Raw genomic sequence first — 26,073 nt, forward strand, 5'->3', positions numbered from 1 at the left:
TCATATTAGATTAGAGCCAGAAGTGCCAGGAAACACAATTTTCTGCCTTGAACTGTCTCTACATCATCATCATCCAGTAATTATGACTAATGTCTAAAGCACGTGGGCACGCGCCTCCTGCAACACGCTGCTTATTAAGCCACGATGACACAATCACTATAAAGATTTAATGCAGCAATTCACTGCTGTCTATCAAGCTGCAAAGACAATTTTCTCATCAACAGGACAAAGAGAGTTTCATGAATCTATTTTTAATCAAAAACCTTTGAAGGAAATCACTTACATTTTATAATATAGTCTGTTGTGACGCTGTTTTGTTCAATGCATCGCATTTTCTAAAGCGTTTTTATCTAGTGTGCATTTAATTAGCTATTCTGCTGAGTAAAATGTGAATCATACATATTTACCTCCAGAATATAAAAGAATAAAGTGTAACAAAAAAAGAAATTCTGCAGTACTTAACTGAAAGTAGTACTTTCCACCTCTGGTATTGGGCTATCATTGGGCCTACACTATTTGGGTTTTCAGCGGTTGTTGGGAAGAATAGTGATGAAATCAAGACGGGATGAGCTTGGCAACTACGAAAGGAACTTGCACCGTATAGAACCAGAAGGAACTATATTAAACCATTTAAAACGTTGCCTGATGTATTAGGATTTACCCATTAAATCTAGAAAGTGAGTCTGTAGTCAGCACAGGAAGTATGTAGGGATAATATCCAGGAATAGGTGGTGCAATCAGTATTTATATGAGATAATATAAGATTTTTCAGTTCTATTAGAGCTACTCAAAGAAACTGTATTAGTCAATTTTTTAGAAACTGTTGCATGTTATACAGTAGATCTACCCAGAATATAAAGATACAGATACACAATAAAAAACATATAATAGACATCCAGAGTTAAGAGTCAAGACAGGCTGACGCTGGCAACGAGAGAAGCCACAAGACCGTGATTAATTAAACCAGATACATATTTTGCATACTGTACATATTCAGTCAGTCAGTCAGTACTGGTAACACATATAATGTATATGAATAAGAGTAACTGCGATAGAGTCAAGATACGTACGACACATCTGTTTCTTCAAGGGTTTTTCTTAATTTTTTTGTATTTTACACTGTAAAAAATGCTACATAAATGGAATTATCTAGTCAGACAAAAGGGTAAAGAAAACATATATGATATTAATTATAGGCTTTATAGTAGGCTTTACTTGCCTTGATCAAAGCTTTGCAGTATCTGAAGACCAACTGATCAATGGTTCCTAGGGTTCAAGTAGCAGAAAACTCCAAAATAAACACAAGCACTGGACATTAGGCCAGTGGAAATCTGCACTTTATCTTGAGGGACGGATGCGTCCACATGCAAGATTTTAATTCCCATCTTTTGCATCTTTGTGAAACTCAGAGAAGGTTAACTGGCAAATCACTAAGTCGGAAATGTTTGGCTTAGAAGCAAAGTAATAGGAAGTTGCATCAGATAACCTGGCCTAACCCCAGCTGAGATGAGTCCTGAACGAGTTGAGTAAGTGAAAAGCTGAACAACAAACACATATAAGAACTCCTTCAAGACTGTTGGAACGTATCCAGGAGTCACCTGAAGAATGAGTCGAGAAAGTTTGCTAAGCTTTTATCAAAGCAAAAGCAGAAATAAATCACTATGTGTATTTTTAATCACTTACTTGGTTGCAGATAAAGACAGAATCTATTTCTCTTTTCTATCGACATTAAAAATACAAATAAAACCCCTTGAACGAGCAGGTCTGCCCATACTTTTTAAAAGTACTGTCACAGTGCCAAACCCCGTTGTGAATATACTGTGTACCACAGTGCTAGATAGTGGTTGATTAGGTTTTACCAACAGCAATAGTGTGGTCGTATTGTACTTCATTCGCGACATGCTTCTGTCTGTTGGACAGATGTTGATGTTGTCAACATGATAGCATCCCGACCTTGCAAGATGCAGCAGGAAAACTTTACAGGTGTGTGGTTGAAATCTAAACGAAGGACTCTGAAGATGGTCCGACTACTAACTGAGCTATTCAGTGTTTTTTTTTTTGTGCAGGCAGCAAAACAAATAGATAAATAAAGAACTAACTTCTACAGCTCTAATGAGATTATCTGAGATTAACACAGTACTGCAGCAGCTAGAAGTAGAAAACGATGGCCCAGATTGAATACAATGGTAATTAAAGCCAGGTACCCACAGATCACGGCTAAGCACACTAAAACCGACACAGTAAATGTGTATTCCTCTAGTCTGTGAAGTCCTCCAGGTCCTGGTATATCCAGTAGCGCTAAAGAACGACAGCTGGACTTCAAGAGTTTTTTTAAGACGTTTTATCACTTATCAAAGTAGCTTCTTCAGTTCTAAAGGAACTGGTGGGGAGTTGGCGTTTAAATAGGCACATATGTGGGTGTTACCCATCAGAAAATCACTGAGTTGGATGAGTGGCGAAACGTCTTCAAGAAACTCTACAAGTTCAATTGCCTTTTTTACTTTTAAACACTTTTCTATATTCCTCTAGTCCTTACTGCATACATCATATGTGTTCTAACCCTTTATGTGACTCTTTGTAACATAGACTGTATATAAATATGGACAACACATCCCCACTTCCTTGCACTGGCTAAACTGACGCTATTTTCCCGGGGATACGGGCGGCGGCATCTTGCGACTTTGTAGCCAGAGTTTGATCAGAGTGGAGCCATGTGGAGCCACGATATCGATGACCTGACCACACTTCCAACAGACTCACTCGCATTTTTATTTAATTAATACTACGCTCTGCTCTACCTCCACCAGTTGCAAAGAAATGTTGGATTATTCACTGTACTTGTTTTTTAAATATTAAATTTTTTTTACAACTCTCACGGTGTAGTCGCCGTTAACGAAAACAAAACTTACCCTTGAGCATGCATCAGCATATTAACTACCTAAAATGACGGAAACCATCCTTGAAAAAAGTACCTGACCGTATTTTAATGTTTAGTTTGGCCCAAGTCCCATCCACTAACATGGAGGGGGCGGAGCTTATGACCTATACTGCAGCCAGACACCAGGGGGAGCTCTACTTGCTTTGACTTCACTTTTGAGGAGCAGTTCTGCCGTCCATCTTTATACAGTCTATGCTTTGTATCCTAAGACACAGACACAGCCACACATCCACTCTCATTCACTCACCAAGGACATATGTAAAATTATTTACACAGATACAGTTGTTGTTTTTTTCTCAAAAGCTTGCAGAGTCTTTTAAGACTAGAGAGTAAAATGCTCCCTGCCAGGGCATCAATGAGAAGAAAATATGACAGTGGGATAAAGGACAGAGAACCAATCAAGTGAGGGAGAGGAACAGTAGAGGAGAGAACAGAGGTAAGAAGAAGAGTTAAGGAAAAATAATTAGCGGGACTAACATGGCGTTACTGGTAGCTGTGGTGGAAACGTCAGCCGAAGAGATAACTCCGCACTTGGCACATTTGAGCGTCATATTGTACAGTGGCACTGTCATCTGACTGCAAAGTCAAATTAACACGCTGTAACATTCACAAACAGATACAAATGCACCTACACACAGACTCACGCCAATGCATGTGCTCACATGAGCGCATACAAAACAGTCATCCGTACACAGAGTCACAGTGTTCTCGCACAATCTCTCTCTCAGGGCTATGGTCCGGCTAGGAGCTCGGTGTGCGTTCATTTTGGGGTTCACCTGTGTGTGACTTGGGGGGGACAGGGGGAGTGAGGACAATATTTAGTGATTGTGAAGTATTTCCTACAACAAATGGTGTCTGATTCTCCTGACGCGTGACTGGTTTGACGGCTTGAAGGAACTGTAACTTATCTGCTTTGATGATGATGTACGTGCTGGTTGAGCATCACCACCGGTCATCTATATTCAATGCCAAGCTCTAATTACACAGGTTTACACGCACATTTCAAAAAGCTCCACTCTCACAAATTCACATACACATGTGGGGATTTCAATATGTGCCATTTAAGTCAGCATTCACAACTAGTCGTGATTAAAGTGTTAGTGATAAAATACATGCATTCAGTTTATGACAAGAGTTACTATATCACTAGGCATTAAGTCTTTAGTAAACTGTGCTCTCTCTCTGTGAGACGGCCAATCTGTCCAAAATAAAACTGCAGAGTTGATACTAAACCCAAGGTCCTTAAAGTAAAAGACCTGATCTTTTCACATGTTCCACACAGGCACCGAGAGTGACTAAGAGTTGCTCGATGTGAGAATATTCGTGCCAAGGTAAAAGCCGGTTTGGAACTCTATTCGTCGAGACAATAACGCATTTACCAAAGTAACTGCTGAGATATCACGATGGGGCAATGACTCCGGCCAGGCGTTCTATTCCAGATCAGTTTGACTGATGCGGTTTTGGATCAAAATCTGAATTCTTTATCTACCCTGTCTACCTTTTATAGAGCTACCACAAGACGTCAGCAATTACAAATATGCTGTTATCATGAGTAATAGAACAAAAAGTCGAAATACTTAGAAAATATAGATCCTGCCTGGTACAACTATGACTGGCGCTTCTCTTATTTTTGGTTACGTTCCATTTAATTGCAGTTCACTTATTTTAGATCAGGTTAAAGTGTGTTTTTAAGAAATACAATGACTAAATATTCAGTTTTGAGCACTTTTAAAACTGAATGAAAGCTTAAATGCTACTAAAACATTTTTTACAGTGCTGGAAAGAGGACGCACTAGATTCTGGCTACATTTTGAGTTCTGGCAACTATGGCGCAATGATTTGACTGCTGTATTTTTTAATATCCTGATTTGCATCATAGACTGTATAAATATAGACAATGTGTCGCCACTTCCTTGCATTGGTCAAACTGACGCTATTTTACCGGGGATATGGGCACCGCCATCTTTAGTTTGACCCAAGTCCCATCCACTAACATGGAGGAGGCGGAGCTTATGACCTATACTGCAGGCAGCCACCAGGGGGAGCTCTACTTGCTTTGGCTTCACTGTTGAGGAGCTGTACCGCCGTCCATCTTTATACAGTCTATGGTTTGCATGCATAACAGGCATCTTCTCCTTAACCAAAGTAGCTGACACACAGGGTTAAATATTGTTGAGGGCCAATTTTATTAAAAGAAAACTTCCAGAGATGGATCTTAGAGAGGATGGCACTAGTGGGCTCCGCACTTTGTAACTGCTGAAATTGAAGTGAAGGCACTATAACTCCCAGAGTGTTTATCTTGATTCAGCCTTTATGCATTCTGAAAGGCAGTCTCAAGCAAAGAAATGTATGTGTGTGTGTATATATATATATATAGGGAGCCTGACAACAAAGCCCAGTGTTTACTATTGATTTTCTAGATCGGTGAAGCATTTTCTGTTTTCAAATTCCATTATCGCTCCAAGAAATATCACAGTGGGATGCCGCATTGTCTGTGCCAGAGAAATAAAAAAACAAACAAACAAACAAAAAGCTAAAATGCGTCTAATGATGATTATCAAACCACTAAAGGATACAGTATTGACTGTTTGCATATTTTTCTATAGGTATATACTTAATCCAAAAAGCACCAGGTGATTTCTTGCTAAACTAAATCAGTTTAAATTCCCCAAACCTCCACACACACACCATTTACAATTCTATATATCTCTCCACCACTGCTGCAAGACAAAGACCGACGACAACGCCAGAGATATTGACAAGTAATAACAAACTAATCTGTTACCGTACGGGCCTCCTGCTAAACAACAATTAGAGCCGAGGAGCTGAGGGAATCGATTTTTGTAGCCTCTGGACAACCGGATTAAAAATCACATAATGGAAGAAATTCAATTTCAAGTAAAAGGGCAATACAGCTGCTAAATGTACTGCTGCGGGCAGTGATATTAAAAAGCAATCAACACGTTTTGAAATACACCATTTCCCCGGACTTAAGGATCAAGAGGCAAAAGGTGGGAAGGGGGTGGGTGGGGGTTGAGGGGTTGCAAGATGCATCAAGCTAAGTTAATGGATAAATATCCAATATGGACAAACATCACACCGAAAAGGTCTCCTTCGGGTTAAAATAAACTTTCACCAATAAACTTTGAAAGATATCAAATGGAACGCTGGGCTAAGGTAAACAGATAAAACACTTAACACCTGAAACCCACTATGGCAGCTTGTACATACACAGGCTTCTTGATGATTGAATCCAGTGCTGGTTTTATTTGGCCTCCCTTGTCTGTTTCAATTTTCTCACAGAATTAGCTTTTAATTTTTGAGCGAAATGAAACGCAGCGGCGAGAATGGACTCTGAGCCAACCTGCCTTGTGGAGGTGCTGCTGTGCATTTAACTAGACTGCGCATAAATGAATCTTCTTCCTTATTAAAAAATGATGTTGCATTTGCACCCTTGAGGAACACACGTGGATAGAGGTTGGTGTGGCGTCAGGAAATGTCTAAAACTCTAAGGTCTAAGGCTCTAAAAGTTTAGACTAAAGTCTTTTCCTTTGTTTTCAAAACACAGATAAAGGAGATATTTAGATCCAGCGGAGCGCCGCGTATATCCGTATAGTGGGAGTGACTGGGGCACCGAAACGGGGCCTCTAAATAACACATTATCTACCACGAAACTCATTCATTTCGCCAATATTTTGTTATGATACGCTAATGCTGTTCCCCGTTGAGTCAGGAGTTACCCGTTATCATCATCCGGGGTCTTTAGATTAATTACTATTGATATAAATTACAGGTAAACAAGCTGACCATCACGGGTGCTTGCGGCGCTCAGAGATGACATCATCCAGGTCAGAGGTTAGTAGGTCAATCTACAGACCTCGGATGATGATAACAGCTAACTCTGGACTCAACGGGGAATAGCACTAACGTATCATAACAAGATATTGGTGAAATGAACGAGTTTCGTGGCAGTGTTATTTAGACGCTGCATTTCGGTGCCCCAGTCACTCCCACTATATGGATATACGCGGTGCTCCGCTGGACCTAAATATCTCCCGAAGGACTTCAAATAACACCAAAGTTATATAGGTGAGTAAACGTCCAAAATAAGTAAATAAGGTCCGGGTTGTAAAAAACGGTAGTTCCCCTTTAAGTTGTTTGATTCAAAGCAGGAAAAAACAGTCATATCATAACCTTCTAATTTGCACTGCTGTGGGTATTTATGAGTTACAGGCCACTGCCTTCGCCTATTGCACTGATGACGTATCTACAGCATTCTTGCAGGAAGTAATCACACACGGGGTGATGGCCCCCATGTGTGTTTACTGACAGGACCCAATGGCCGGAGGTCAAACCACCAAGCGCTTGTCATATGCCATGACCCCTGCTAACTCCCGGTGAACCGACTCCTTCCTTTCAAAGCTAGTTTATAAAGGTCTTAAAATCCCGCTGGCACTGGGGGACAATTTACCCAACGAGCAGACGATTCTCCAAATGTGGAAATTCACAGAGAGGCAAGCAAAGCAGCTCAGAAAGGATGCCGTGGTGGAATAGCCGCTCTGTAATATGCTTGAGATTGTATGATCCGTTAGACCTGTCTGACAATACCCGTCACTGTTGTCAGTTCTGCTGTTGTACCATTGATGTCAGTCGGGTCTGTTTTCGACACCATCATGCCAGATGTGAGTAATCGTTTCAAAGCTTTTGCCAAGGCAGAGACTAAGCTTGTTGTGATGGTACTATCTCTGTTGCGCTGCTCCGTCCCAAAAATTGGGACACACATTCAACACACATAGAATACATCAATGGCCGTCTGTCAGCGACTCTAAAAGCGGCGTACAGTAAATGACAGTTTGGAGATACGACGAGTATGACCGTTAACAAATTTGAAGCCAGGCAAGGTAGTGTAAAGACGATCGTTGGTGCTGTAAGTCAAAGTGTTGGACCATTGTTTCTGGAAGTGTCCAGTGTCGGATCATTACTTTTTGTTGGGTTAAGGCACCAAAAATCTTTGATAAGAGTTTAAGAAGGGGTCAGGGTTTGTGCCCTGTCACCATGATTAACATACACTGATCAGCCACAACATTAAAACCACCTTCCTAATATTGTGTAGGTCTTCCTTGCACCTTTAAAACAGTTGTGACTCATCAGAGAATGGACATGGACCTTCTGAGGGTGTCCTGTGGTGTCTGGCAACAGGATGTTATTAGTGGGGAGGCCTTCAAAGAGTGTCATTGCTATGGGGTGGGGGTACCTGGTCTGGTCTAGGTGGGTGCTACATGTCTAAGTAACATCCACATGAATGAATGTCAAGTCCAAAAGTTTCCCAGCAGAACACTGGACTGTCACAAGATGGTGAATGTTATTCACTTTTCCTGTCAGTGGTCATAATGCTGTGGCTGATCGGTGTATGTTACAATGCAAACAAGCATCTCCACCTTTTTTTCTTGCCTACAATGGTCTCGAGTCCTGCTTCCACCAGGAGATTTTACAGTGCATGCACGACCGCAGGAGATCACATTCAGCTTTTTAATAAAATTACAACTACTATTGTTTTTCTGATGATGTCTGGTTATAGGATGGATATAGAGTAAAGTTTTCAAGAGTTGAAAGGTGATTCAAGTCAAACTGATGGATTAGCGGTCACTGCGGCCATAAATGCTCACTCCAGTGCAACCTTTAATATCAACACGTGACATAATAATCTAAATACGGCCATGTCATAGCACGTAGAAGGGCAATGGTTAACCCTGTCACTGTCGCTGATGGTCTGCCTCATGTGAATGTTCTCCTTGATACTTCTCAGGCCTGACACTGACTCAACACATCCTCGTACATAAATGAGGAAAGGTGGATTAACAATAACTAACATGAAATAAACTTGCAGGAAGGCGAGGTAGTGAAATGAAAAACCACATTCAGAGGTGTGGTGTGCAGAGATATTAATTATTTTACTATTATGCTCATTTTCAGTCAAGCACCTGAAACATGGTTAACGAACCCAACACTAGTACTTCAGGTGACTAAAACTACTAGTTTGGTTTAGTAGCCGGTGGTTTGGGATATAACAATAGACCCTTTCACACCATGTGGTACAAGGGACACGTCTCCCATCACCAAGAAGCTCATCAGTTTTTATTTTCTTGGCTACCTCTCTCGGACGGGAGATTTTATATGTACTGTTTGACCTTTTAGTCTGGTCTACAAATGAGTACATCTGTGAGCTAATGCTCTTACTTGGTCTTCTTACTTAGTGGGGACCACCTGGATAATGGAGTCACGCTTTAGATGGCCGGGCAAGAACAGGCCATATAGGCTGTTTGTGAACACCAGACCAAATGGTGAATGGTTGCAGAAGTCGGTTTGAGAGGCAAACTGGACTGGGAGGTCGTTCTGGTCCTATAGGGCAGCGTTCAATGACAATAACTCAAATTTTCACCGAATAGACTGGAACAGTAACATTTTTCTTTTTTAAATCTCATTTTTATATGATTATTAAACAGGAAGTTAGTCAGCTGGGGGAGTCTAGGATGCACACACACATTAAACTGGATCGGCTTTAAAGGGACTCTAGTGAACATGCTGTACGGGCCGAAACGTGTAAACGTGTGAAGGAATCTAATGGGACCTCTTAGCTTAAGTGTACAGTGAACAAGTTTCACAGGAATGAAGGGTGAGGTGTCTTGGTATGTGGCATTTATTTAGATGTCCTTGATATATATATATATATATATATTGGGATTGTTGTTTGTGTGTCACTTTTAAATTACCGATTGAATTGAATATACTGTATATCAATGTTGGACAGCCAGAGAACGATCAATGAGTACATTCACATTCAAAAGCCGGAGATCATCTTTGTGATGGTTTCTTTCCAATTAGTGCCACTTGTCATATAAATACATGGTTAAAAGCTCAATTACACCTAGCAAGAGGACCTGCAATTGAGATAACTCTGTCAAAAGTAAATAGCTAAAATAGATATTATTTTTCTTACATTCATATTCAGAGGAGGAAAGGTTAATAAATTTAACCTGCAATCTTACCGGTTCTTCTTTAAGAGTTAATCACTTGCAGAATACAAAAAGCAAAGACGCAATCATGACTACCACACTGGCACACATGCATACCATTTAAAGTTAATAATAATAAAAAAATATTAATATTACTGTGCTGCAACTAGAATGTGTTACTGAGAAGTGATGGGTTCTCTAAAAGCATTCCAGAAATTGTCGTAATCGGAGGCAGTACTGTGTTATTTTCTAGCCAGCTAACAGGAGGAAGCATAAATTGATAGATAGTGAAATAGTAAAGGGAATAGGCAGGAAGTAAGAGTAAGCCAATCGGAAGGGGCTTGCTAGAGGATTCGGCAGGTTTGGCGATGGGTAGGGCTGGTAGCCATACATTAAGAAGAGGGTGGGATGGGCAGGTATTTTTTTACCCAATCACTGATGACATGGGAGGGGGCTTCTGAGACTGATGTGTTCCTGATTGGAGAGCCCTGAGTGAGAGAGAGGGGATTCTGTGCAAACTCAAACATGACATTTCAGACAGCAAAAACAGGTACAGTTGAACAGAGAGATCATTGAAGAAAGCAAACATCTTTTCAGAGAGAGAAAGAAAATAACATTTGAATGCACCAACAATGCCGATGGAGACAGAACAGCCTGCAGGGTAAAGGGGAGCAGAGGGCTTGTGTGATAAATGGATTTTTGGCAGCCATACCTACACCAAGTGACAAATGCTGCAAATTCTATGTACTCTTTGAATATGCATATTCGTTTAAAAACACTATAGAAGTGTGCCATGTGCAAAGCATGTTTCTGGGTTGTTGTAGCTGTTGTAGTTATAATAAATTAACACTCCAGCACATTGTAAATCATGTTTGTTTACGTAACAAAGTTATTATAACTTAAGTTCGGCAACTAGACGATTGTATTTCCCGCACTTACCTATAAAAGTGTATCCTAACCCTCTTTTCATCCCATCCCCACGACCCCATTTCATCAATTTTCATCCTATCCCCTCTGACCTTTTCATCCCATCCCCTCAACCCCATTTCATCCATTTCATCCCATCCCCTCCTACTCTTTTCATCCCGTACACTCGACCCCTTTTCATCCCATCCCCTCGACCCCTTTTCATCTCATACCCTTCGATCCTTCTCATCCCTTATTTGCATAAATTAAGGCGTGATAACTTGTTAGTGAAACAGCTAATGAGCCGCTGAGAGGACCGATCCAATTTTTGGTAAAAATTTAAAGAATCTGCACCTTCGAGCAAATCCAAAATGCCACATTAACTCATTAAATCCTGTTAGCAAGAAAGATAATCACTTAAATCCAAGAGTTTTCCCAGAGTCCAAGAGTACAACTGTTGTTAAATGCATTTAACCTAGTGATAGTTAGATATATAGATAGAAATAAACCCTGCTAAATTTCTAGCCCAGTGCAAGTAATTCAAAGTTGTACAGATCTTGGTCTTATTCTGGGTATTTCTCAAGGAGGGAACCCTTTATTAAAGTTTCTAGTTGAAGTTAATTTAAAGCATGTCAAAGTCGCCCTGCAATAATCCAACTCTGCTAACTCCTGATGTTCTCCTCTTTTAGAGGGCAGTCACGCGTAAGTGGGTGTTGCATTATTAGACACAAATCAAATGGTACCTGAAACATTTTACAGATGTGTCAAACCTTAACTAATACAGTAGGCAGAAGCAGTCAATGCAGAGAGCTCTGATATGTAAGAGAAAAAAACGAGGGGAGGTATACTGGAAAGTAAATTTCCCCTAAGCCTCTGGTATTTTCTGCAACAATACCAAATAATGTGCTGGAGTGTTTCTTAAAGATAATTTAAATATTACCTGCATGCTATACAGCTAAAATCGGGTTAACTCTACATATACTTTTTTTATTTCTGTAACTCTGGACATGGGTTTTATTGGTTATGATGGTTGTGCTCTCAAAAGTAATTGATGAAAATAGTCAATGACAATCCGACAAGCTTAAAATATCAGCATTCACTTGGATGAATCAATGCTATCATAACCAAAAGAAGCCATGGCTAGACTAGTGAAGTAATTCTATTTTTTTAAATGTGTTTAAAGCCTTGCTTCCCTTTACTAGAATCAACCAAACAGGAGAAAAAAAGGACATGGATGGATTTACAGAATTTTACATCGAGAGCAACACCTGCAAACGAAGAGCAGCTGGAGGAAAATGCAACACTTTTGAAACTTAAAAGGAAGCAATGAGATGAGTCATCGTCTTGCTCAGTCTGTGCAGGACCAGTAACCAGATGGCCTTCAATGTGTGTTTTTTCTTTTTGTTCTTTGTACCAATTTTCTGACCCGCATTTAGTTCAAAGTCAGAAGCAGTGATTGTAAAAATAGAACAGGCTACGATTGAACATTCATTTCCTTTTGGTGTCTTGTTTCAGAATAATAGTTCAAATTTAGAGTCATCTTAAACCAATTTGCCAATACGTCGAATGATGGCCTGGTGTAATTTCAGGCCAGGAGCCAATCACTACAGTAGCCTCAGCCCCTGTCTGAGCCATCAGCTGGTTAGAGGTCACTGTGTAAAATGGATGTGTGGTATAAGGCATACCCCGCCCTCTCCTTTAGTTTCATATCAGTAATGCCGTCTTTGGACACCAGTTTGTTAAAAACGAGAATCCCAATAACCATGTTAACCTGTCAAAGAGAGAAGAGGGACAAGATTAAAGAGGAGCAAATACAAGTTTGTTTTCTTCTGAACATGCAGCACTACTCTGGTGATGATGTGGATGGATGGCGAACCGGTGACGACGACGACGATGATGATGTTCACCCTGACGCTAAGACGACTGCGGCATGCACATCAGTGAGTCACTGTACTTACGGTAAGCTCTGCACTGCATTTTAAATATTAGTGACTGGCAGCAAATAAAGCACGAGATGTAAAAAAATAAAATAAAATACTTGAAACGATGGATTGCTGTAGACCAGGGGTGTCAAACTCATTTTAGTTTGAGACCGGATAGTGTATTAACCTATGAATAACTCCAAATGTTGTCCTTGCTTTTAGTGCAAAGAAGTGCAAGTATGTTATGACATTTAATGAACAATCGGACATTTCTTAAGAAAAAGTGGAATTTCTGTTTAGTTCTAGCTCTCAGTTTTGTGTTATGGACTCAACTCTTACTAAAACTACGTGAACCCTAGGAATAGCAGTTAATTGTATTGGAAAAATTGCAGTCAACGTCTTCATTGTAATTTTAACTGTTTGCAAATTCATCCGGCGGACCAGATTAGACCCATTGGCGGGCTGCTTTTTGCCCGCGGGCCATATGTTTGACACCTGTCCTGCAGACTGTAGTAAGTTCCACAAATTTACTAGTTTGCGGATTCGCAGTCGCATTAAAAAAATAACTCGTACAATCCGCTGTGGTGGTGCTGGAGCAGAGTGAACTGGGCCCCAAATGTGAATACCGAAAACAGTGATAGCTCTTTATTAGAGAACCAGCTTGGGCTAAAGATGAATCTGTGACTAATGGATTTCATTAGCAAATTAAGGACACTGTGTCAGTGCAGCGTGTATTCTGCCAGGATTTACTGTACGTCTGTGATTTAGCTCTGATTCAGGCTGAATGCGAGGAGAGTTAGATGACAATTAAATAGGAAATAACCTCTACATGATTTTTATGGTTTATATAAGGCTGCCTTAATCAAACAGTATCCGTGCGTTGGTCGAACATTTATGATGCTATATGAAACCTCTCCAGGAGTATATCTGAGTATCAGTGCTGCGAGGTGTGTTGTTTAACAACTTGGGAGCCTGTTTTTAATATTATTCAATGGACACTTACCAAAGCATTTAAAAGACCATTATCTAATGTTTGCTCCAGTGCAGATTCTTAACCGCCTCCTTAAGGGGACAGAATTATGGCTGTTTCCTAATAATGAGTTTAACCCTTTAAAACCGAACATGTTGCCGGCGGCACGTTTGGGCAAGTGCACTTTGGATTACCATAATTATATCACAGTTTGCACTATTGGAAAAATTCCAACACTGAGACGTTGCTCTTTAGAGCCAATCTGGTGTCATTACGGTAATTTCACTTGCACCTCCAGTAAATTGTAAAATACTGCCTGATATTGAAAGTTGCAGGTATTCTGGAAAATTGTGCAAATGCACTTACTCACAGGACATTTTCTGACCTTTTTATAGTCCAAATAAGTAAAAAAGAGGCTTAGGTGTTGAAGGGTTAAAGGGGAACTACTGTTTTTTACAACCTGGACCATATTTTTGGCATAAAATACAAATTTTTAGTCACACATATAACTTTTGTGTAATTTTTAGTCTTTTGGGAGATATTTAGATCTGCGTATATCCATATAGTGGGAGTGACTGGGGCACTGAAACGGAGCCTCTAAATAACGCATTATCTGCCGCGAAGCTCGTTATCGTATGTTAGTGCTATTCCCCGTTGAGTCTGGAGTTACCTGTTATCATCATCAGGGGTTTGTAGGTCAATCTACAGACTGCTAGTTTTCAGGCAACATGGTTTAATATTTTTCCGATTCTGAGGTTGTGGACGAACCACAGCAGTAGCAAATTACAGGTAAACAAGCCGAGAGCAGAGATGACATCATCCAGGTCAGAAGACATCATGATAACAGGTAACTCCGGACTCAACGGGGAATAGCACTAGCGTATGATATCAAAATATTGGTGAAATGAACGAGTTTCGCGGCAGATAATGCGTTATTTAGAGGCTGCATTTCTGTGCCCCATTCACTCCCACTATATGGATATACGCAGATCTAAATATCTTCTGAAAGACTACAAATTACACAAAAGTTATATAGGTGTGTAAACAATTGTATTTTATGTCAGAAATAAGGTTCAGGTTGTAAAAAACGGTAGTTCCCCTTTAACATTTTCCATCCAATCAAAGGCTACTTTTTAAGTAATTACTGACAGCCTGTGTTGTAAAAGACAGGCTGCCTTAATGAATTATTATTATTAATTGCACTGTGATATCAATATTATTAACAGCTACTTAAAAGCATAGCGCCCAGACATTAACGCAAAGTTAGAAGTGCAAAAAAAAGCAAAAGAAGTTGGGAAGTCTAAAAGAAGTAAATGAAAACAATTAAAAAGGAAAACTTGGGGGAAGTGGTGTTTAATGAGAAAATGAAAAAAAGCTGCAAGAAAAAAGGGATGAGTGAGGAAGAGACGGAGGAAGTGGAGACAGAAAAGAAGAGTGAAGAAGAAAATGAGGTAGGTTAACGAGAAGAAAATCACAAAGCAAATGGGGAAGAAAGCAATATATTGAATAGAAATGGAAGGGTAAAAAAAGAGAAGGAAGCGGGTGGGAAAATAACGAAAAAGGAAATATCAGCGAGGGGAAGGAAAGAAAGAAGGCAAGGTAGAAAATTAAGTAAATAGGAAAAACGGGAAGAAGCGAGTAAGGGAATGAGGGCTAGGAAAGAAGGGAGAAGGGAAAGGGAAAAGGAATGAGGCAACATATACAACATGAGCAAGGAAAGTAAGGGACGGGGGAGAAAATAGAGACATAGGGAAGGAAATAAGCGAGGAAGGGACGGAGACAAGAGAGAGAAAAGAGAGGTAAGGTAAAAAGATGAATTGGGAGTTGAAAAGAGAAAGAGGCAGGGGATGAATGTATGAGATGTGGGCTGTTAGTGGACTTTGTATCGCTCTTATTTATTTATACCATGACAATGGTGCACTATTTTTGCACTATTTATATAACGGCATCTTACATAATTGTATTGTAGTGACAGTGATGGTGAAACTAACACAACTACATTTAGAAAACCTCTGATGGATACACATCTGCTTTTCAGAAGGGACACTTACACGACGGAGGGGGGGAGGAGGGGAGGCGTTTTTTTTTTTTGGCTATTTTGGATTTAGTGCAGAGCTTTTGAAAGCAAGCAAACACAGACTAAAGAGGAAAGAAGAAATACCAAGACTACAGCCGCGGCAGGTCCGACAAATGCATAGAGAAGACCTCCTTCCAGAGACAGCCAGCAGCTACGGGAGGAAAAAAAGCAGGAAAATACAGATGTTGAGAGATATAATTAGAAAAAAAGAAAGAAATAGATAGTGGGGGAGGGGATGTGAGGTGAGGAAAAAGGGGAGTATCGTGGAGGGTTGTAAAGAGGAGGGATGGAACGAGGTGAGAAGAAGAAGAGGAGTGTGACAATAATGAGGATGGTAAAAGATGGATGAGACAGAGGAACAGATAGGTTAATTATACTGCAAACATAAACCTGCGGCCATTTGTAATATCCCGGCATGAATAGTTAAAGAGGAGGAGGTATACAATGATCAAGAGGAAAAGGGAAAATACTTACTAGCTTGGTGTTCCATATCCCTTTGCCTTGGTGAATCCCACAGAGATCGCCACAACTAGAGCAGGGAGACCTGGGAAGAAAATATAAACTGATGTTAACACGAGGGGAAGAGAGAAAGAACAAGAAAGAGAGAGAGAGAGAGAGCAGATGGACGGAAAAAAAAGATAAATTTAAAAAACGACTGATAACAGAGTGAAGGCCCACCCCAGCCAAGGCACAGGAAACGCTTGCGTATGATACGATTTCTGAGGCGACCCGTCACCGCCATGTATGACTGCCACGCCTCCGTCAGCACCCAGCAGAACGAGGACAGGAAGAAGAAATGGAGGAAGGCAGCGATCAGAGTACATAAGACCTGGGATGTCAGAAAAAAACAAAAAAGGAAAAGAAAACGAGTGAGAATAGGGTTATTAAAGTGCATCGCTGCAGCCACGTGGCAGAGATCGGTTCTTACTTTATTCCTCGTCTGCGTCTGTCCGATGAGAATAAGGGCATTGGAAGAGATGATGGAGAGGCAGAAGTTGATGAGGATCACTGAGCGCTCCGACCGAATGTACCTGCAGAAAGATGAGAGAAACCTTTACTATGACTGAAACTAGCAGTTGGACCAGCAGCCAAGCTTCAGTTTTAAGCCTTTCTCCAGATGCTACCAGTGACTTGGCTTCAGAGAACCATGCATTTTTTCATATTTCAGGTGTTATACGACAGTCGTTGTCGTAGGACTTCAAGTGCAACACAGAGCCACGTCATAGGCAGAAGTTCTCAGATGTAGACAACTTCGTCTCATGGTGCAGAGCGAACCATCTTCTGATCAATACAGCTAAAACCAAGGAGATGGTAGTGGATTTCTGTAGGTCATGGGCCCCACCTGCATCCAGTAACCATCAACTGGTAGAGGTGGTTCAGACCTATAAGCACCTGGGTCTACATCTGGATCACAAACAGGACTGGTTGACTAACATAGACTCAGTATACAAAAAAGATCAGAGCCGTCTCTATTTCCTCCGGAGGCTAAGGTTGTTTATTATCTGCAGGAAGCTGTTGGACATGTTCTACCAGACTATCGCTGCCAGTGTCCTCTTCTACGCTGTGGTGTGCTGGGGAGGCAGCACTATGAAGAAGGTTCACCTCACAGATGGACAAGCTGATACAGAAGGTGGACTCTTTGGTAGAAGCAGAGCTGGAATCCCTGACATCAGTGGCAGATGGAAGGACCTTGATCAAACTCCGGTCCATCATGAACAATGTCCAACACCCTCTACAGGACATCATTTGTCCCTCAGGCCATACGACTCTACAATGTCACCCTGTGGTCATGTTGCAAGCTTCTGTAGAGCCAGGCATCAGTCACCTTAGACATGAACTCTAGCATTCACCCAGGCAGTCAGTTTGCAGCCAACTTCTGTTTGTAGGGTTTGTGCATTTTTTATTTTAAAGACATATTTTAGCTTTAGCTAGCTAGCACAGTTAAATTCGTTAAACCTTAAGCTCAGTATTTAATCTTGCATACATTTGTCCATAGAAAGCCACGTCTCAACAGCATTATGTTTAGTATTCATGTATATAAACTGTACAGGCTGCTGCTAATTGTCGCTAAAGCCAATATTAGCGTCATTACGGTAATTTGATGACGGACTGACAAAAAAAGCGTGCTCTGAGGTGCCAGCAGCTTTGAAATTTTGATGTCAACTTATTTATATCTGGAGACCAAACTATTAAGAGTTGTTGTTTATATTCTTAATGTTGCTAGGCTTTTTCTTAAGGAAATCAAATTCAATGTTTTATAAGACTTTTTAACATCAAACCAGAGCCTCAGGAGGTAGAATCATGTTGTTGTTGTTTTTTTTGCCTTGTATTAATCAGAGCTACATTATCTCACCTCCAGACAGACACATAGATGATGATGAGTAGCAGCAATGTCAGCGAAGACACTCCACAGCCCACGATCAGCGTCACAGACGGGAGCTGTGTCTTATCCATGTTCTGAAAATAAATGGAAACAAGTAAAATAATTACACACACCAGTATGTTTATCATAAGGGGGGAAAAAAATCAAACCCATCGCTGCAAATGAAGTCGGTGAGAACTTTGGTTGTGGTCTTGCAGATCTGTGGTGTGTGCATGTCTTTGACAAGAGCTGTCAGGACATGAAAAAAAAAATCCCTGTTGGCTTTATTTGTTGAGAGCTCACCTCCTAACTGGGTCATTCGTGGGTCAAAAGCAGTGGACTACATTTACGTCACCGTCGTTTCTGTCTCTTTTCCTCAAACATTCAGTCAAACTCAAGGGAACATTGCTGCCACTATAACAACAAGTACCTCTGTACACCTCGAATTATTGCAAGGGTGGAGGTTCCCCAGTAGTGTCTTATACTGGAGGTGCCCCACTTCACCTGAAATACCACACATATATTCCAATCAGGCATAACATTATGACCACCTTCCTTATATTGTGTAGGACTCCCTTGTGGTGACTCATCAGAGAATGGACATGCGCCATCTGAGGGTGTCCTGTGGTGTCTGGTAACAGAATGTTGTTAGTGGGGGGCCTTTGAGGGGAGGGGCCTCTGTGGATCATCCCACAGAAACTTGATCAGTTTGGGATCTAGTGAATTTGGAGGCCAGGTCAACACCTTGTGATGTTCTTCATGATTATTTTTTTTTTTAGTTGTTCCTAAAGCGTTTTTGTGTGTGTGTCTGTGTCAGGCTGCATCCTGCTGGGGATGGCTGCTGCCATCAAGGAGTGTCATTGCTATGGGGTGGGGGTGCCTGGTCTGGTCTAGGTGGGTGCTACGTGTCTAAGTAACATCCACACCAATGAATGCCAGGTCCAGAAGTTTCCCAGCAGAACAATGAATTGTCACAAGATGGTTCACTTCTCCTGTCAGTGGTCATAATGTTATGGCTGGTCGGTGTAAGTGATCCACTGTATATTCCGATCCACAGACCTATATGGCAAAATCATTACCCGTTTTACATCGTTATTGCTGTTAAACCTGAGAGTGTGATGAGGTTGTTTGCTAAATGTGTTTTTCTGACCCATCCATCCACCCCAACATTCATCCACTTGGACATCTTGGGCTTCATCTTTTCCAGCAACTGATGTTGCCCCCGTCTAGTGCAACACGGTGAATCTAAGCAGTGACATCATGCCGTTCATGTCTTGCAGCAAGGTGAAGAGTTTAACAACTAGTGTTTAACCACTAGCATTTAACACACTCTCTCTCTCTCTGTAGAAAAACACCCACTCAACAAACCCACTGCAGACTTGTTTATTATGTCTCGTCGACTATAATTTTTGTGGTTCTGGGGACAATGAAACAGGCCACCAAACAACAAGACTGATAATTTGACTAGAGACTCACAGATATGTGATTGTAGTCTGTGAATTTAAGAAGGTAGCCAACTAGGTAGCTTGTTGTAAAAAATGTATTTAAGGTGGTAAGTGGAGATGTAAAGGTTAGCAGGATGACTTCACACACCTACAGACCCACCAGAGAAAGCCCAGAATTGGCTTTGAGGGGTTGGGAAATTCGCTGTTATCGCATGTGAGGCTTTTATTTATACCCTGACAAGAACAGCATTACACACATATACACTCACACTCACACACACACACACACACACACACACACCGGTATCTGGTATCTATGGCCTGAGAGAGGTTGACAGGCAGCTGCTTTTTGGCCTCGCCTCCCGAGCAAGGAGACTTGAAGGTGATGTGCAATACTTTGAATCAGCAGAAACACACACACACACACAGACCTAGTGATGCATACAAAGTCAACATCACCCAGTAAACCTGCACACCTCAAAGAACTGACATCCTGGTTTGATTTTTAAATAAATAAATAAATAAAAATCTAAGGTGGCTAAGGTTTTGGTAAGAGTCAGCATGTCATCGCCTTGCAATGAAGAACGTGGGTATATAATATACATATACAGATAATATAACTGATAAGGCCGTGTCCTGGTGCAGCATTCTGCAGGGAGGACAGGGTTAAATTATAGCAGCTGTATGTGGAGCCGTAACAGCTCATCCTTAAAGCTATTTTGCGTCCAGGTGAAGAAAGTTAAGGTGAGAAGAGGGGGTAGTAGTAATCAAATAAGCTTTGTCTCTTTTGTGGGTGGAGGAGGGTGGGTGGACATGAGGGGACCGGGACATGAGGGAGTCCCTTCCACCCACCCACCTCCCCCTTTCCCACACCTCTAGCAGGAGATAATTGGCTGAGTTTATAGCCTGTCTTGTCTCCAGGTCTGATGTGTGTGCTGGGGCCAAGTTAATTAAATCCCTCTGATTAATCTGCACTGCAGTGAGTTCCTTCTCTAAAAGCAAAGGGTGGGGGATAAAAAAAAAAAAGATTACGAGTGCAGCGGCATGGAAAGGCGTCCGCTGAGACAGACAAACTTTTACTTCCTCTTCAGCCAATGATGGAGCTTGGCTGGAAGTCTCACGCAGCGTCCAAAAGAGAACATTACTATCCACGAGAAAGTGACCAGACTGCATTATTCCACATGAGCAGAGACGGTTACGGCCACTGAGGAGGTCCACGGGACGTCACTCCTCCAAGAAATCTAACACATGATTCTGCTGCCAATAACAGCAACGTGATGTGCCAGATTAAAAAAGCCGCAGTGGGATAAATTTACAGAGCAGTTAAGAAAATTGTTTTTGATCTATATTCTTATCAAAAAAAAAAGTCATTTGTGCCCTCTAATAAGAAGCTGTATATACTGTATAATGAATCAAATCAAATAATAGCTAGGTCTGATTCATATCGTCCTACCTTGACGATTCATCATAGAAAATAGCAAATGAATATTTAACTGCAAGCTGACAAATGCAACCAAACTATTCACAATGAGCAATGTTCAGAGCACACATCAGGAGAAGTCAAAAAATCAGAGTAGCAGAGGTCGATTTGTGAGCGAATGGGAAAATTATACATTAGCATTTCCTGATCTTGTGGAGTCAGATTAAGGCTTTACTCACAATAGGCAGGATTGTGAAAGACAGTTGTCTCCAATCCCTTCCCCCCTGCTGGCCTGTTCTCTACCAGTGGAGTTTCACATCATCACGATTCAACTGGCACAATCCTAGCACAATAGAGTCCATGATACCATTTACCTTGTCGCTTATCAGCGTCCTAGTTTCACGCTTGTGCACGATTAGTGACGACACCACGTGCAAGCCTTGCCGGAGTCCAACTGAACTGTGTCCACCAAACCTAACATCCAGACATTTGTCATATGTCCGCAATGGTTTACCTCGAGTTGTTGCATATGGCTTTACTTTTGTGCAGCTCTTCTCTGTCGTTACACTTTTTCAGTCCAGTCCAATTCAGGCCTGACTGCGCTCTCAAGGCTGCAGCTTCTGCCGCGTTTTGGATCTCCCTCACAACTGGACTCGTTGCACAACCTTGTGAGATTTGGGTGTGAAACCAATATTGCGAGACCGCAGCCAGATGACTAATTCCTTCTATTAAGAGATGCCCATTTAAAAGCTAATTTACTTATGTGCCACCTGTATCAATAAAAGATGGGAAAACATCTTATTCAATTCGTTTCAATTCAATTTTATTTACATAGCATCAACAACTCGACGAATTGTCTCAAGACGCTTTGCAAAACCTGGCCTGAAATACCCAGAGCAAGCATGAAGGCGGGTAATGTAATAAGCAGAATTGCAGCATATAGCACAAGGAAGTAAACAAACACAGTCAGCCTGCTAGAAATATGAAACTATGCACACAACATTGCCCGACTGACTGGCAAAAAACATTCTTATTTTTCATATGAAAGAGTCACATCTGTCTCATATCAGAGCGACTCAGAACCACCGTCACCAAAAGCAAAAGCGAGCATTCAGGTCCAGGACCGGATGATACTCGTAAGGATGCCCGACCACAGAACACAGCCATCACACGACTCAAACGAACTAGACTTTGGGTACAGATCGCAGAGCGTGAATACAGTATGGCATAAGTCCGGATGTGATTAGCCTAGCTTTGCATAAAGACTGCATACAAGAGCAACCGCTTCTATGGCTGCTCTTTCTGGGAGTTAACAGGAGAAAGGTGGGTCCAGCACTGCTTGCTAGCGTTGCCAGCACCCTCTTCTACGCTGTGGTGTGCTGGGGAGGCAGAACTAAGAAGGAGGACACCTCACGGGTGGAGAAACTGATCCAGAAGGCGGGCTCTGTGGTAGGGCAAGAGCTGGAGTCCCTGACATCAGTGGCAGTTGCAAGGACCTTGAACAAAATCCATCTAATAGCAGAAATATTCCTGAAAATATCCCAGAAAAAAACAAAAACAAAACTAGAAACTGACAGATGTGAAGTTGTAAATTAGTGAGATTTAATAGTGACGGGATTTGGAAAGAGACAGGCTAGTTGATTCGCCTTGTTTCTACACTGTATTTGTGCTAAGCTAAGCTAACTGCTGACTATGTTTTGCCTGTGAAATCAAGCAACGGTGTATTTTTTTAGGTGTAAACGAGGTTTTATATAATTCAGCAGATCCACAGAGGTGCCCCCGCATAAATTAAAAATGACTGCATAAATGACAGAATGCAGCCCTGTTTAAACATCTGTTCCTACACTGGTGTGGGTTAAAAGGCCAAGAAGGCCTGTTACTGCAGCTACAGGCTCCTGACAGCACATTCAATGAGAAGAAAAGGCTAATGCGGGCTTAGATATCCACAACGATTCAAGCACATTCATTCTTCCACTTTCCCTTCACCACTCGCAGGTCTAGCAGTGTAAGTAAACCGGGTTCAGGGGGCTTTTGCCTCTGAACGCAGGGCATCACTTCCCCCCCGTGTTTTATCCTCTAAATGTCTGCAACGAAGCCAGACTAAACAAAATGGACACACGAGGTGGCAGTGAGCGAGTAAATGATGTAGCAAGGCGAGGGGGAGAGAGGGAGAGCTAAATGATAATGCTGCATCAGAGCATGAAAAATGGTGTGAGGAAATGACAGAGGGGTAGAGAGTAGCGAGGGATAGGAGGACGACAGAGGCAAAGGGAAAGACGGACAGGAAAACAGACGTCCGGGTGTTTGTCATGCTGGGGCTGTAGGAGGCTAGCTGCAGACAGAGTGGCTGGGCCATTTAGAAGCTACTATGTGCTGCAGCAGGAATAATTAGCATGGTGGCCATGGCTGTCTCGCAAAATAATAGAACTGGGGGGGAGGGAAGGCAGAAGCAGGAAGGAGAATAGCTGCCTTTTCCTCCGTTTCTGGCAGGAGAGGCAGCCACAATTTAGCTTCCCTCAGGGGGCATGAAGCTTCCAGGCTGCAACAGAGCAGCAAACAGGCTGTCGTCTGTACAGGTGGAGGCAGGCTGCAGGGAGGATGGCGTGCAGAGGAGGTCCCCTTTATTAATTCACTCACAGTTATTTGTTGATATTCACGTGACTACACCACGACTAAGACGGTATTTATGCCAGCAGCAGTATGAGGCGCCATACACCGTAGGCAGAGCAGTGCTAAGCTAAACGCTAATGCTACTGCAGGGTGGCAACATGCTCACCATGATAATGTGAGGTTTACCAACGTCATGTTAGCATGGCAACGCTTGCTAATTAAAGTACTGAGCAAATGGACCACATTTCATAGCAACCTATTGAATACATCAAGACATTTAATTCAAAACCACAAATTGCACCAAAGAAATGTCAGAAGATTACTGACGCCACCAGTCAAGCAGAGGCTTCGCCCTCTGTTAATCTTTGCTTGTCAGTAGCTGGCCATAAGAAAAGCGCTATCGGGGCTGAACCAGGCATTTTTAAAATGATCAAATTGAGCACAAAGCCAGCCCCAGTCTTCTGATTTTGTTTTTCACTTGCCCTAAACAAAAGCCAAACTTAATTTCCAGGGCCTTTCCCTTTAAGCACAAAGGGTAATGTCTGCACAAAGGGTCATGTTTATGTGCCAAAAACCAGTGACATTGTTTTATACTGATGTCCACTTAACTTTTCCAAAGACAGTGTGCTAATCTGTCTTGGTCAAAGAAAAGTAAAGAGTCCAGTCTCCCTCCTAGCCTCATCACTGCTGAGTTTTGTCCACATCAAAAGCTAGTTACCAGCAATGAGCCAGGTTAAAAAAGTGGAGCTAGCCTAAAAAGCAGAGGAATCCCTACAACGCTACGGAGGCAGCAACTGGAAAACGAAGGCAGCCAAACAGCGGTTAGTAAATTGTGTGAGAGAGGTAGTAATTGTGAAGCAGAACATCCACAGTAGATGCTTAAGAGTTCCATTGGTCTTTTACAGCTATTAATACCTTCACATTAAGCTGCACATCATAAAGGTATTTTCCTAATGCACTGCAGAGCTATTCAGCTGTCAACCATATCGGCCTACATGAGATTTATTGACATGCAATCAGGATGTACCTAATAAAAAGTAAAAGTCTATACTAAAGTGGTGGACCAAGAGAAAAAGACCAACTTTGCCATCCTTAAGGCTCATTTAAGGTACGCCGTAACCTATGTATGTAGCCAACGCTGGTACGAGCCATTTATACTTGTGCGCTCATCAGTCTGGCTCACTCTGTTAAAACGCCACCCAAACACTAGTCAACTCTGAACCTCCTCAGTTAACCTTTCCTCGAAGTGTTCCATCTTTATTGATCCAAAACAATCTAAAAATTGCAGAGATGGAGAAGCAGCCGGAAATACTAAAGCGGAAACACGCTACTACCAAGCGGACCAATCACAGCTCTTGTGGTCTGTGTCGCCTCTGGGGAGGTCAAATTGGCGCAGAAGCCTAAACCGGCTATTAGAGTCATACTGAACAACAAATACGGGTGGCTATAACTCAGTAAGTAGATCAGGTTGTCCACAAACCTAAGGTTAGAGGTTTGATTCCTTGTACATGGACCACATGCGTTGCGTAAGAGTATGTGCTCTTATGTGAACAAATGATTGGATGTGTCATTGTGACTGTAAAATGCTTGGAGCACCAACAGGTAGAAAACCACGATATCATAAAACAAGACCGTTTACCATTCTGCTTCCACAAGTTTAGATGTTTGTTTCTTTTTTTCTTCAGCTGCAAGCTAAAGCACAACTTAGCGGAGCGTAACCTCCGTTATCCGCCTGTCAACATTTATATGGAACGCTATTTTCCTGCCCAGTAACATTTCTTTAATAGCAGTGATTCTTTTCTAAATGGATTATTTCATCAATAAAATGCCATAAAGAGAAAAAGAAATGTCTGAACCTGGTTTTGCAAAGCCCAAGGTGATCCGTCCAACAATTGCGGATTTACACCGACATGTGACCTGAAACCCTTTTAAAAAAGTAAACAAACAAATGACAGTATTTTATTCTGTGTATAAATGAAAGATCAGGGACTGATTGTTGCTCTACTGCCTTTACCCACAGACACACAAGTTCATTCTGGCAGAGTTCGATGCCCCTGCTGCTGATGCTAGTAGAAGTGTGCAGCGTGTCAGCTTGTGGCCCGTCAAGGTGTGACCTCCTGCCTCCTGCTCGCCCTCAGCACAGACCCTGCCTCGATGACTGAACGCCAGCTCTGGGACGGATCAGTTTGGGCTGTGATTAAGGGTCATTGTGAATTTGGACTGATCTACTGATTTGGGGGTTGATTTATCACGCCTACATATCGTACAATGTCAAATATCCACCACAGTACAACAATGTCTGGCATTTTGATGGCTTTTGCAACACCAGTGCGTGACTTCAGGGGACGCTCCATAGTCTAACCAACTTTTAGCAGACGATAGCTCAGTGTGGCACCACCGCTACCTTATC

At 41.8% G+C, this 26,073-nt stretch overlaps 1 protein-coding gene across 1 annotated transcript in view; it reads right to left on the minus strand.

Moving 5' to 3' along the window:
• adgrb1a (adhesion G protein-coupled receptor B1a) overlaps nucleotides 1-26,073 on the minus strand; it is a gene marked incomplete at its 5' end in the record, with an annotated part of 116,646 nt that overhangs the window by 9,805 nt on the left and 80,768 nt on the right. Inside the window, 7 exons of the mRNA XM_084557672.1 lie at nucleotides 3,416-3,514; nucleotides 12,543-12,628; nucleotides 15,911-15,977; nucleotides 16,301-16,370; nucleotides 16,505-16,655; nucleotides 16,755-16,857; nucleotides 18,180-18,283. Coding sequence (XP_084413798.1) covers nucleotides 3,416-3,514; nucleotides 12,543-12,628; nucleotides 15,911-15,977; nucleotides 16,301-16,370; nucleotides 16,505-16,655; nucleotides 16,755-16,857; nucleotides 18,180-18,283 — 680 coding nt within the window. The remainder of the gene's footprint in view (nucleotides 1-3,415; nucleotides 3,515-12,542; nucleotides 12,629-15,910; nucleotides 15,978-16,300; nucleotides 16,371-16,504; nucleotides 16,656-16,754; nucleotides 16,858-18,179; nucleotides 18,284-26,073) is intronic.

The sequence above is a fragment of the Chelon labrosus genome (genome assembly GCF_963514085.1).
Source record: "Chelon labrosus genome assembly, chromosome: 12".
NCBI classification, from domain to species: Eukaryota; Metazoa; Chordata; class Actinopteri; order Mugiliformes; family Mugilidae; genus Chelon; species Chelon labrosus.